This window comes from Melanerpes formicivorus, unplaced genomic scaffold (assembly GCF_026170545.1).
Source record: "Melanerpes formicivorus ecotype bairdi unplaced genomic scaffold, bMelFor1.0.p_v2 SCAF_5, whole genome shotgun sequence".
In the NCBI taxonomy this organism is placed as follows: domain Eukaryota; kingdom Metazoa; phylum Chordata; class Aves; order Piciformes; family Picidae; genus Melanerpes; species Melanerpes formicivorus.
The window spans coordinates 20,883,694-20,897,939 of record NW_027142357.1 but is presented as its reverse complement, the minus strand read 5'-3'; the positions used below and the strand labels follow the sequence as shown (position 1 = coordinate 20,897,939).

The 14,246-nt window shown below is 35.2% G+C and overlaps 1 protein-coding gene across 6 annotated transcripts in view; it reads left to right on the top strand.

The window, feature by feature from the left end:
- Positions 1–14,246, top strand: part of UBR3 (ubiquitin protein ligase E3 component n-recognin 3) — a 103,106-nt gene that overhangs the window by 23,912 nt on the left and 64,948 nt on the right. For all 6 annotated transcript variants that reach the window (XM_068138634.1, XM_068138633.1, XM_068138636.1 and 3 more), the window contains 13 exons: positions 128–356; positions 2,225–2,404; positions 3,562–3,695; positions 5,011–5,097; positions 5,709–5,774; positions 5,862–5,951; positions 6,748–6,876; positions 6,961–7,013; positions 7,665–7,798; positions 8,246–8,333; positions 9,673–9,812; positions 12,847–12,943; positions 14,078–14,219. In XM_068138634.1, coding sequence (XP_067994735.1) covers positions 128–356; positions 2,225–2,404; positions 3,562–3,695; positions 5,011–5,097; positions 5,709–5,774; positions 5,862–5,951; positions 6,748–6,876; positions 6,961–7,013; positions 7,665–7,798; positions 8,246–8,333; positions 9,673–9,812; positions 12,847–12,943; positions 14,078–14,219 — 1,569 coding nt within the window. The remainder of the gene's footprint in view (positions 1–127; positions 357–2,224; positions 2,405–3,561; positions 3,696–5,010; positions 5,098–5,708; positions 5,775–5,861; positions 5,952–6,747; positions 6,877–6,960; positions 7,014–7,664; positions 7,799–8,245; positions 8,334–9,672; positions 9,813–12,846; positions 12,944–14,077; positions 14,220–14,246) is intronic.

Here is a 14,246-nt window from a genome sequence, read left to right as displayed (position 1 = left end):
TGGCAACTGGTGTTTCTTAGTTTATATTGATTGTATGTTTGTAAAGGAATATTTTATAATGGAAAAAAAAAAGGCTATACTTTTTGTGTGATACTTCCTAATGACAATGTTTCTTTATAATTTTCAGATTGCTTTTACCAAAACTTTTGTTCAACATTATGCTTTTATTATGAAAACCCTGAAGAAAAGCCATGAGTCAGACACTATGTCTAATAGAATTGTGCATATCAGTGTTCAGCTATTCAGCAATGAGGAACTAGCACGCCAAGTAACAGAAGAATGTCAGCTGCTGGACATTATGGTCACTGTTCTGTTATATATGATGGAAAGTTGCCTTATTAAAAGTGAATTGCAAGGTAAGTTGATGTGTTTGCTTGCTCATTTCCATGGATAATAGATTTTATTATAGAGAAAACTTAACCTCTTTCTACTGCAGTCAGTGCATGCCGTAAATAAAAAAAAAAAAAAGCACAAGTGTAGCAATATGAAGTTTGTGCTGGTGAGATAAATGGAGAAGAATTCAGATTGTGCAGCTGCTACAAACAGTAGTATCACTTGTTGAGTATCTGACACAAAGTTTATAAATCCAGCCAATGGATAGATGGAGAAAACATGTTGGAGGGGACTAAGCTGAACATGGAACAGGAATTGCGTCTGCTAAGGCATTTACTTTGCACTGCTCACACTTTCCTAATTGCCTTTTGAACAGCTGACACCTGTTAAAAATATCCAGTTCATTATGGGTATTTGTGGAGGCCAAGTGACAAACTGTTCCTGGAACAGAGTTGACCTAGTAGCTGTGTTGATATCAACTTCAAAAGTGTTAGTAGTTGAGCTTACCTGTTTCACACATGGTGTAAAAGGATGAGAAGGTGAATTATGGGTGCAGATGATAAAACTGTCTCCTTAGGAAGGTTTTATTTGCCTGTGCTCTTAGACTTCCCACACCCCCCACCCCCTGCCCTCCATCAGCATTTTCTTCCTGCTGAACTTTTCATGGGAGAGGAGTTTACCCCAACTTTTTCCTTGGGTTATAAGGGTTCATTCTTTCAAAAAAACAACTGTTCCTTCAATTGACCTTACATTAACCCAGGCTTGTAGATGTACTCTTGAATGAGAAGCAATGCCACTGCCAATTCCAAGGAACTTTAGATTTGTCTGTTCTGTACTGGGGCAGAGAATCAGCAAGGTGTAACTGTTTGTTTGTAGAGTCCTTCAGTGAATTCAGGCAAAGCCAGCTGAAATGTTACCCTGTTCTCATTCTGTGTGAGCATATGGGAACCAGGAATCTTTTAATAATAGAGTGTCTTTTTAGCTGTGGCTGCACTATACTGCTTATGACCCTTTTTCACTGTAAAGGTAAACTACAAAGGTCCCTTGGTGCATTTCACCTGGACAAGAGTCATCTCCAAGGCTGGTCATCAAATGCAAGACTTTTGTTTTGTCTTTCTTGTTCACTTGAAATAGCATGGCAACTGACAGATAGGTGCTGGAATTTACTTCCCTTGGATAATGAATCCAGGACTCATTTTCTTTCCCTCCTGGACTTTTCACAGGCTCCCTCTTAGAAAAATCAAATAAGGAGGTTTGTTGGACAGCTATAGAGGATGTACTTACATGATTTGGGGAAGAGACTTTTAGACCAAACTCCCACCCTGATTTCCGTTCCTTTTTGGGACCCTTCTCCTGCACTAGTCTCAGGAAGGCTGCATAAACTCTCTCCCAGAATCAGAATGGAAACGTTTTTTTTTCCTGCTGTCCTTCTCAGACTCAACATGCCAGATTCCTGTTTGCGTGCTGCTTGTTTGCCCTAAGTTGTTGAATTCAAAATAGACTTCAGATGTTTGTAATAGAAATTCTATTGTTTGGTCTTTTTATACCTTTTTGAGAGTATTCAAAGGTGGCATAGCTATGATGGTTTTACTAATAAACTGCTTTTCAAAGGTGGTGGTACCGTTCAAAGTATATACGTGTCCTATGGAGTGGGATCTTTGTTAGTGAGTCTGTGATAAGAAAACAGCCTCAGATACCACAAAATAGCTATTTTTCTTTTCTGCAGTTTTTTCTCTGTGTGATTGCAACATTGCAGCTAATCCTAATTTTTAATTTTGCATTAGGTTGTGAATTTATTTGAAAATTAAAACAACGAGCAAAACAAGTATTAACTTGTTAAAAAAGTGGTTTTGTTGTGTGTTGGTTTTCTTTTTTTCTTTTTTAAATCTAGATGAAGAAAATAGTTTACATGTTGTGGTGAATTGTGGGGAAGCACTACTGAAGAATAATACTTACTGGCCCCTGGTTAGTGATTTTATAAACATACTTTCACACCAAAGTGTGGCAAAGAAATTTCTGGAAGATCATGGTCTTTTGGTAACATGGATGAATTTTGTATCATTCTTTCAAGGTATGTGACTTCTACAATCAGTACTAATCCCAGGATGCTCAAACAGCTTAAAGTTTGCAGTGGCAAAATCCTTATGCTGCTGTTTATAAATATTTAATTGATTAGTAGTCTCATAGGTCTGTATTCTTGTAAGGGAACAGAGCTTTGTCTTGTCTGGACTCGTTAAAGAGAGGTTGCATCACGCTTGACTGAGATTCATGGTGCCAGAACTCTCAGTTTGTACTTCAAGTGCAAATCATAACTTCTGCTAGAAATGTTTTACTGGTGAAGTTCTAAATTTGAATATAGGGTAAATTAATGTGATAAATATGGATCTTTTTCAAAGTGTTACTGTGAAGAAACATTTTTATTATTCTAAATTTAAAAAAACCCAAATCATGAACTTTCAATGCTAATAAATATTCTCCCTAGAAAGAGGACCAGATATATTTTCCATCTGCTTGGAGATGGCACCAAGTTGGGCAGGAGGGTTGAGGGTAGGGTGGCTGTCTGAAAGGAGGTTGTAGCAAGGGGTGTGCTGGTGTGTTCTCCCAAGTAACAAGTAATGAGACAAGGGGAAATGGCATCAAGTTGCTCCAGGGGAGGTTTAGATTGAATATTAGGAAAAATCTATTTACTGATAGGGTTGCAAAGCCCTGAAACACACTGCTTGGGGATGTGGTTGAGTCACCATCCCCAGAGGTGTTTAAAAGATATGTAATATGGCACTCAGGGACATGGTTTAGTGGTGGTCTTGGCAGTGTTGGGTTAACGGTTGGACTTCACAATCTGAACTGTCTTTTCCAACCTAAATTATTTCATGATTGTGTGGCTCTGTATACACATTGACTTAGTGGAGTTCAAAGTAGAAGGGCTGCTGTCACCTGAGCACCAAGGGCTGTATTGTATTCTCTTGGTGTGTTCTGTTCAAACTTTTCTACTTATGTATTATCTATCATTCTGTTGCTAGGTAATGTAGATTGTTACAGTTTTTAGTTGTTTTTGCCTTAATAGGTGTATGAATGCATAACCCCTGCCATGGCAGGGGGGTTGGAACTAGATGATCTTAAAGGTTCCTTCCAACCTAAACTATTCTATGAATCTATAACATTAAAAATACTACATTCTTCTTAGACTTTTAAGTATTTGCTTGTACAACTCTGCTTAAATCTTTGAAGGTATGAATTTAAATAAACGAGAATTAAATGAGCATGTGGAGTTTGAGTCACAGACATACTATGCTGCCTTTGCTGCTGAGCTGGAAGCCTGTGCCCAGCCAATGTGGGGTCTTCTGTCACACTGCAAAGTTAGGGTAAGACATACATTTATCTGTTGTTACTTTTGGGTTTATTTTATTTTAGAATTAGTTATTTATTTTAGTGTTGGTTTATGCTGTCTTTGTCTATTGTGTGTGTGTATATATAGTGGTGATCAACTTGGATTTGGTGTGTAGTGAGTGTAGAAATCACATTTGTATCTAATTTATTGTCTCCCAAAATGGATTAGGAGTACGGGATGTGTGCAGTCACTCCATGTAACTGTACATAAGGAATATTTCCTAATCTGATGAAGAATTTGATAAATGTCTCTGAATTATTCTGCCTTTGTTCACTGGGAAGAGAGATACATAAGTTGTTGCTGATGTCATTATAATGCTAATTGTACCTGCAAATAGATACTTCATTATGATGGAGGATGGAGTAATTTATTAGTTTTGTGGTGTTTTACTAAGAACCTATTGGTTCTTTTATGTAATGGTCTTCTAATTAGAGCAAAGAGTTGTTATTATTTGCTACACTGTAATTTGTATTAAGTTATAGTAAAAAAATCAGTTTGTAGCATACATAAGTGAAAAAACTTCTACTTTTTTAAAATGAGATAAATACCTTTTAATTAGCTTATTCAGATACATAATAGCATTCATGAGACAGTAATAACTGAATTGATATTCTAAGAGTGTGAGGCAGGTCTGGTGTCTCTCTTTAGGGGGAAGGGGGAATTAAAGGAAAAATTAGTGAAGAAATAAGGCTTTGGAAGTTCTACTGATCACAGAGCAATTTAGTTCATCTTCTCTCCTCTCTTCACATCACAGCTTTGCTCCTGGAGAGCAGTGGGGAGCTCCATCTTGAAATACATGATCTAATCTGAAATGTTTTACAGCATTTTTACAGAGTTATGTAATCGTAATAAGGTTTGCTTATTATTAAAATCTATGCAGTATTGTTGCATTTCAGGAGTATTGTGTTAGCCTGCCCTTTCAGTAGCTAAAACTTACAAGACATTAGGTATTCCTTTTGGTTGCATGGAAAGCCTTTTTTTCTTTTCCAAAAGTAAAAATACAAATATTTATGCTTACACTTCTAAATTTTTGGTAAAAATAAATGGATAAATTAAGAGTAGGCACTAGGACCAGCTGACTATTCTGAGGGTACTTAATTCTCACCACTAAAATGATTGTGTTTTACAGAAGCAATGAAACCATCCTAATAGTTGCTAATTTCCATATGCTGAAGGCATAAATTATGTACTGTGAACATTTTACTGAAATAATATTTGTAGTAGAAAAACAATGACACTTGTATAAAATTGTTTTAGCTTGTGTAGTACACTGGGTTCTCTTACTGCAGGAAACACAGGAATACACACGAAATGTTGTCAGATACTGCCTTGAAGCACTTCAGGACTGGTTTGATGCTATCAACTTTGTAGATGAGGTAAATACCCCTTGTTGGTGAATTAACAAAGTATTGGGAATTTCTGACTGCATTTCAAAGGTGATACACTCTTTTTTTAACTCCCTGCACAGCCCTCTCCAAACCCCCTCCTCCCATGTTGAATCATCACTTTAGGTACTGATTGGAAACAGGATTACCTTGCTGAAGTTAGGGTTTGTAGGCAATAGTTGCAATGTTATGTCCTAGGATCCTATATATGTAGAGTCTTGGTGATTTAGATTTTGCTTTTGCATGTTTATTGTACTACTGTTCTACTGCATGAAGAGCTGAAGCAATGGCAAAACAGAAGTCATCTTCTGGTATGGTAGTGGGGTGCAGCTTTGCTACCTTAACAAGCAATTCTTAAACAACTCTGCATCATTGGCTACTGAAAACTTAGTAAGAGATTAACTGCATTAGTCTGAATGAGGCAGATTTCTGAATCATTGGAATGTGCAGGGGAATGAAGTAATACTAGGTCAGTGGAAAGTATGTCCACTGAATGAAGACATAGAAGATACTGTTCTTGGTGGTTCTGGCAAAGATGTTTGTAGGTTTGGTTTTTTTTTTTTTTAATATGTGATTTAAAAATATCTTTATTTTACTTTCAGCCAGCTCCTAATCAAGTCACTTTTCATTTGCCACTGCATCGTTATTTTGCCATGTTTTTAAGTAAGGTAAGCACATGTTTAGTCATATAGAAGATGGAAATTCCCTGTTGAGTGTGATTGTTCAGTACAGTGGGTGCTTGCTTTTATTTCTAGGCTGTCAAATGCCAAGAGCTAGATCTGGATACAATCTTGCCAGATCAGGAGATGTTGATGAAACTAATGATTCACCCACTTCAGATTCAGGTATGGGCAGCTTCTGACTTTGATGCAGATACAGAGATATACAACAAAAAATAGTAGAAGTATTTAACAACAAAGCTTATCTTAATTGTGGAATATCATAGTTATCAGTATGTGACAATAATAACAACTAGAATATACTGAGTAGTTAGGATGAACTTTTTTTTCTTTCTATTTCTAAAATGTGTCATTAGATATCATATTCTTAGAAGTAGATAGGAGATTATAATAATATTTGTTATTGCACTTTCAAAAGGGTAGGGTGACCTAACCCTTTGAAAACACGGAATTGCACATTAGTGGAACATCTACCAATGGAGCACAGGTTGAAAAGAAACCTATATTTGAAAATACCATATGTTAAATTGTGAATGAGTTCAGGAATGGATGCAGTGCACTTTTTATTTACAAATTTGTATTTAATTGTATGTAAGTGGTACTGACTGATATTTGTAATCACTGCTTTTATATCTTAAGTTCTTTTCAACCGTGATGCCTTCATCTTTGGAGAAAAATCTCTGAAGATTTTAATACATAGATAAATCACTCCATTGATTTTGATAATTTTTTCTGAAATATGGTCTCATGTGAAAGTATGGTATCTAAACTCAGTGTTTCCTCTTCACCCCTCACTTTCCAGGACAAGTACAATTAGTATTAAATAAATAAATCTGTATAAAGGTGTTGTGTGTATGTGTGTATATAGGTGATAATATATTGATGATATGCTAACATTGAGCCTGAACAGTTCAATATCCCTGGAATGCTTGTAACTCTTCATTTCAATTACCCTGAACAGGCAAGTCTTTCAGAAATTCATAGCAACATGTGGGTTAGAAATGGTCTACAGATTAAAGGACAGGCCATGACTTACGTGCAGTCTCATTTCTGCAATTCAATGATCGACCCTGACATTTACCTGCTGCAAGTAAGTTATGTTTTCCAAGAAGCCAAGACAATGCTTGTTTACAAACAAACTACTGAATAAAAGGATTTTATTCTCTTTCCATAGGTCTGTGCCTCTAGGCTGGACCCAGATTATTTTATTTCGTCTGTTTTTGAAAGGTAGGGTTAAAAGATAAGTGCTCTTGCTCAGTGTTGTAGCTGTTGACTAATGGATGTCATTTGAGAGTAAAGTTGCATATCTGATACGCATCTTTAGTGGGTACAACTCTTCTTATCCAAAACTAACACTTAACTAAGGTCTCTATTGAAAGAGGTATCTTAAGGTATATCCTTGATTTTACACAGGAAAGGCTTTTGATTTATAGTGCAGTAGTGAAGCTTCAGACATTTGTTTTCTGAGCATCATTAGGGGTTTTAAAGCTTTACAATTGCTCATACGCAAGCCTGTAGGATATGCTTGCCTAAAGAAGTAGCTGAACAGAGCTGCAACACAGAAGAATATCTGCTTTTCTGCATAGAGTAAAATTGGGGTTTGAAAACAGATGTAAGCATTACATGTTATATGTGTGTAAATGCAAGGTGTTTTTCTGCAGAGTAAATAACACATTCCATAGATAGTTAAATAAAAATCTGAATTTAAAAATAAAAGGTTGTTCATGTATGCTTGAATATTATTGTATTGTATGCATTTACTTCTGTACTAATTTTAGGTTGTTGGAAATGGTGTACTTAGAGCTTTATCAGTAGACTTCACACTGATGTTTTAATGTTGGAAAAATTATGTTTTTGACTGTGCTTTTTGCTGTGTAGATTCAAGGTGGTAGATTTGTTAACGATGGCATCACAGCATCAAAATACAGTTCTTGATTCAGAGCATGAAAGGTCCATGTTGGAAGGAGCCTTAACATTTTTGGTCCTTCTGTTAAGTCTCCGTTTACATTTAGGTAAGAACCATTGCTTTAGTAACACTTGTATGTAAATGACATGCCTCTTCATTTATATTCAACATCCAGTGGCTACCGTAAAGTTGATGATCCAAATAGTAGCATAAAGCATTCAACACATGGTTTCATTTTTGCTGGTTACTGAATTTTAATTGAAATAAACGTCGTACATAGAAAAGGAGAAAAATGTCTGTAATGGAAGTGAATGTTTTATAAATGTGGTCACATGACTTTTTTTTTATCCTTTTCAAAAAGAAAGCAATTTTAGTTTGTACCTGTTTTCTCATTGAGGTTGTGCCTTTCATAACTTTTGTACCCTGCCTCATTTCTTTGCTGCATTTTCATAGCAATATTTGTATAATTTTACTTGCATTTAATAACAACTATGTACTGAATATGTTTAAAAATCATGTCATTTTAATGGCTTTTAAAATATCATTTTTCTAGGAATGACAGATGATGAGATCCTCAGAGCAGAGATGGTAGCCCAACTCTGTATGAATGACAGGACACACAGTTCATTGTTGGATCTCATATCCTTGGAATATATTAACTAATGTGCATAAACGTGAATGACAGGTACCTGGGTTTTGGAGATTGAACAACATGGTTTCAGTTTTCATAATTGTGTGGAGATGCCTTTTCACATACTCATCAGTAAAGGCATTTGCTCTAGCTTTGTTTTTGCTTACAAAGTGTGTAATACTTTGTCATAAGTCAGTTTTGATACAAAAAAACTGCTCATGGTTTTTTTTCCTTTTTTTTTTTTTAAACACTACAAGGGACTTGTAGGTGTGAAGTGGAAAGTCTGCTTTTCAAGGACATTCTAGAAAGTTTAGACAAGCAACACCTTTATCTGTATTTGAGCCTTCAATTATTGCTGATATTATGCCAGTAGGAAAAGAGACCACTCTATTGGCTTTTGCTATCAATAGCTGAACATGCAACCGATAGCAATTTTTAATGCTGCTTTGAAATCAAAGTGAAATACACATATTATGGTGGGAGCATCTTACTGAAAGAATAGCATACTCTAGGAAGTCTTCTGGTGCCACTGCATGTGGTTTGTGTCCCCAGACAGCTGACACAAATAGGCAGGTTTTACTGCTATCTCAGTGTATTAGGATGTGTAGGCAAATCAAACAGCTTGTGGTGATTTCCCAGAAGAGCTTGCAATTCAAGGATAGGCACTGAGTAAAAATACTAGGAATTTATAATGATGAAAGAGGAGGAGGAGCTTAAGAGTTGGAAATATGTAACAAGAATTAATAATTACAGTATGATCTTGGAACTCTATCACATACATAAAATAAGCAAAAAAAAAAAAGTGTTTCACTTAAGTGTATCATTTTACTATGTAAAATTAATGAGTCAGTCATAAAAGCCATCATTTATCACTGGGCAGAAATTTTTTATCTTGTAATTGCTGCTGGTGATTTGGGTAATGTCAGAAGGACAATTAAGTATTGCTACCAAAAGTGAGAAATAGCCAGTCTGGAGATGGATAATTGCTTACTGTATTTATGGGTCCCAAGTTACTCACTTGCTTTTTGCGCACTTACCTGTACATGCAAAAAGTGTTACTAAAAGAAGGCAAGTACAAAAACGTTATACGCACCGTGGGTAGTAGGTTTTACTTCTTGAGCTGAACACATAGCAGTTGGTTTGCTTTAAAAAGTTTTACGTCCTAGCTAGGAGGCTTTGATTCACTTCAGTGACAGTTACTGCTCTATAGCAGCTGGAGCAGACAGACCTCTTGTGGTCAATATAGAGCACTGTCGAAATGTAGACAGAAATGACTGTAAATGTCAGAAATATAATGACTGTGTCCTGCAACTAAGTTAACTTTGCTTTCCTTAACACAAACATTACATTCCAGAAAACCCCAATCCTAAAAGTGGTATTATTCCAGGAAGCTTAAGCTTTGAGTCGGTCTTGTCAGCAGTTGCTGATTTTAAAGCTCCTGTTTTTGAACCTGGAGGTTCCATGCAACAAGGAATGTATACACCTAAAGGTATGGTAATCAGTGTCCTCTTAAAACATGCTCAGTGGCTTGGTGCTTAACAAAGGACAGCCCACCAAAGTGATTATTCTCCTCTACCAACCCATAAAACACCCAAGACAAAAACCCCCCAAAATTTACTTGACTTTTTCATTATTATCAATGGCTCATATTAAAAAGCTAAAGACTGTTAATAGTCTTTAATAAATTCATTTTGATCTAGAGAGAAAATGAGGTTCTCATATTAACAAAATATTTTTAGAAAGCAAGGGTAAAATGGAGAATGGAGAAATTGTTATTTGTATTTTACTGATCTGCATATTTAGGCACTTGTGATTTTAAAAAAATCAGTGGAATTCAGAACTGTTTGCACTAGTGAACTGTCAGTTATGAAGATGTTTTCTTCGAACTCTGTATTTTCATTGTTAAAGGTACTATGATAAGTAATTCTTTTTTTTTAATGTTGCTTAACTATGCTAGAAGCTTGTAACTTTTTTTTTTTTTCCCCAGTCAGTAAGTAGTGAGGCTCTAGGGCAAAGTTCAGACCAAACTGGCTGCAGAATATTCTCCTGTAATTCTACAATGCACACAGTGCAAAAATGCCAAATTTTTTCCCAGACCAGCTTGCAGTCTTAATTGGGCTCAACATGATATTGATATATCAGAGGAGAGGAAGAGTTTAAGAACTGGGTGTTCCATTACTGTTTCCTGTCACTGAGCAGATAAGCTTGTGGGAATGCTCCATGTGCTTTGGTTGTACTTCAGCTCCTGGCAAAGCTGAGTCAGGATTAACTCCATTCTCTCTGGAGAGGCAGAGTTCACAATTTTGGAACCAATTTTTTTGTTTGTTTAGGTTCTGTTCTTCTGTTGTTCATGTAGAAACCAATACTGTACTAACTTGTTTACCAGTTCTTTGTAGTGGCAGAGTGGTGAGTCAGTGAGGCACTTGTTCTTTTATACAACTTAACAACCAGCAAAGTAATTTTATAAACCCAAAGTTTTGGGAATTGATTTGTTCTATTTCCTTCATGTGTAATTAAGCAGCTTAACACTTATGTATTTTAAATAACATATTTTTAATGTTATGTAAGTTGCATTTCCATAAATTTTGTCTGATTTCCAGAGCTTGTGGTGTATTGGTCTTTTTCAAAACAGTGTGAAGGGAAAAAAAACCAAAATGGATTATGGTATTTTTCATTATAACACTTAAGGGAATCTGATGCTAGATTATAGTGTTTGCTATTTATTTTTAACATAGTTTACTTCTGGAATAGGTTTTTTTATCTTAAAGCCTTTTTAAGTACCTCATATATAGCTGAGGTATCTTATTATTGAAGGAATTTGTAACACCACCCAGAATCCTTTTTCCTGAAGTAATAAAAAACTCAAAAGAACTTTTGGAAGACTAGAAGCCAGCATGGTTTTCTTGTGTACTGTATCCTTTTAAGTGTTTGTAATCTTTATAAGACTATATAAATTCTCAAAAAGAATGCTGATATTCCAGTTGCTTTTAAGAGTTTTTAGCTGTTGCAGTTTAAATCACGTCAAGATCCATTCTTCCTAAATCTCTATTTTCTCTAAAATAAGGGTTAAAAAATTTCCACTTTATGATCACATAAACCTGAGGGTTTGCTTCCATTAATGATCAGTTGAAAAAAAACCCAACCAGAAAAACCCCAAACAAAAAAAACACAAAAACCACCAAGGACAATCAAGACAACTACAAAACCAGGTCATAGCTCTGCCTGTCTCTGAGGATTTGTGTGATGATGAGCTCTGCACACATTTCTAGTATTCCCTGTATAGCTCGCTCGCTTAGTCCTTTTCCCTCGTTTTGCATAAACACTTTGGGCTTGGGCTGCGACACAAGACTGTGTTTCAGACTGCTGTAGTAAACTGTCCAGAAAAATTACTTTATGCAAGTGAAGTTTGATCATCTTTCATATATACTAGAAACTATCCTGTGTTCTCTGTCAGCAGTGCCTGAGAATATGTGTAGAACTGTTAACAGTAGTAGGGGTTAATAGGAGTATAGACCATTTGTCTTCCCCCGGGGGCAAATTAATATCAAAAGCATGATAAGACTACTTCTGCCTGTGAAAGCTTTAAAGAAGCACTTGTATTATGCCTAAAATTCTGTATCCACTGGATATCTTCTTTCTTTGATGGGGCCATTGAGTCTTGCTTTCATGTTGCTGTGTTGTGAGAGCTGAATGCTTCCAAATAAGACTGACCATCTTCATTTGGCTTTAGTTTGAAAACTTAGTTTTGTTTTTTAATAACTTAGAGCTACTAAATTGAAAAAGATAACTAACATTTTAATGCCGAAATAATGTATGGATGCTAGTTATAAAACAAAGGCACGTTTGTAAAGGATTGATCACAAATGTGGCTTTTTTCAATACTGAACAGAAAATTGTTGTTGCAGTTATTCGGCTTGCTGCACTTAATATTTAAGTGTCACCTACTTGCTGACTGCTCTGCTGTCTTTACTTCCTATTTTGTACTTATCAAGTACCAAGAGAACAATAATTTAAACTTTTTCATACGTGTACTTGGAAACAAAAAAAGGCAAAACAAAATTCATACGGAAAAGGGGCTGCCTTTATGTACTTAAAATTGGATAAATACATTTTTCATTTAATAACGGGGAGATAATTTTTTCTTTTTCCTCAACATATGTTGCAAGTGTTGATTTATTAGAAATATGTGTTTTTTCTTTTTGTCTTTTATCCTATCTTGTAAATTATGTCAAGTGTGTAAGGGACAACAAAATTAAACCCCACTAATGTAAAGCTTGTTAACAGAAAAGACTATTGCTTTAATAAATTGCTGCTTCTTTTGTTTTCCAGCTAAGAAATAGATGCTTGAAATTTTGATATCTTTATAAGTAGTAGTAATTATTAATATAGTAAGAAGTAGTAAAAATTACTGAAATTGCTGAAAAAATATTATATAATAGTAGAAAATTATGTAATTAAAGATAGTTAAGAAGTTGTAAGGCCTTTAAAGAGAATTTTAACAGGTGACTTCTTTTAAACAACAGCTGAAGTGTGGGATAAGGAATTTGACCCTGTCATGGTAATACTTCGGACAGTTTACCGTAGAGATGTGCAGTCTGCAATGGACAGATACACAGCATTGTAAGTTGGATCATTTTTAGAAATGTAATATCAAATTTTTGCCTGCTACCCAGTATTTTTTGTTTTGCTCTCATCATCTGGTATTGCTAATGACGTTGCTGATGCTTTTGTGGTCTTAGATTTGTCTTTGAGTGAATAGTTCATAAGTATATAGGCAGAATCATGGTTTTGGTTGTCTTAGTCTATTGCTCTTCCATATGTATTTAAAAATACTACTCAAGTGCCGTGGACAAAGCAGTGAATGTCATCACAGATAAAACAGTTAATGTTTAAATATAATTTATAAATTTAAAACAAAATCCACATCTATTTTTTTTGTTTATGTATGTGAAGCATAGTTGTGTTTTGAGTTGATATTGAAGACAATGAGGACTGATAGAATTCTGTCCCTTACCATTCCATCCTTTACAAATTCTTGCCCTTACAGATTGTCATTTCAGCTAAATTAATTTGGTTGTCTTTTATTTCACACATTGAGAGTGAAAATCAAGTTTAAAAATTTCATATAATAAACTCAGTGAAATAATACTCTGACCCGTGCTCATTCCATTAAATCAAAGGGTCATCATACATGATGTAAGTGCTTCTGAGCAAAGTTGTATGCTATTAAATACTTGCCTTCTGTACTACACTGGATTCTAGCTCATTATTAGAAATATGGGTTCACATTGAACTTAACACTTATTTTTTAAGATTGTAGGTAGGATAACAGTGGTATTGTCAATTATGTCTTTCCTGGTGTTGCCTGTAATCCGTTCCTACAGATGTGAGATTTGTTTGACATCTGACTACCACCCGTGTGGTCTTAGGTGAAGTGAAAAGTTGTTCTTTCCTGCTATGTGCCTTTTTGAATGAAAGAAGAATTCTTAATATTTTAAATTTATAGCAGTAATTAAAATTTTATTTAAGTTTATAAGTAAAGGTCATTTAAATCAGCACTAATACACAGGAAAGGAAGGCTGGATTCAATTTGAGTATATATTCCAAGTTTTGGAATGCTGCCTTGATAAATGGTTTAAAAATGCTTGTCAATTCTAAAGTTGGTCTTGGCAAAAAGAATGCGGGGTAGTTACTGCTAACAGTGACAGTTGCCTGCTTACTGCAGTGTTTAACATGTCTCATTTGTTTCAACAGTTTAAAGCAAAGTGGTAAGTTCAATGGAAACCCATGGCCACCTTACAAGAAAAGATCACCACTGCACCCAAGTTACAAAGGTCTCATAAAGCTTTTACACTGTAAAACCCTGCACATCGTCCTGTTCACACTGCTTTACAAGGTAGAGTTGTAATTCTCACTATTTTAT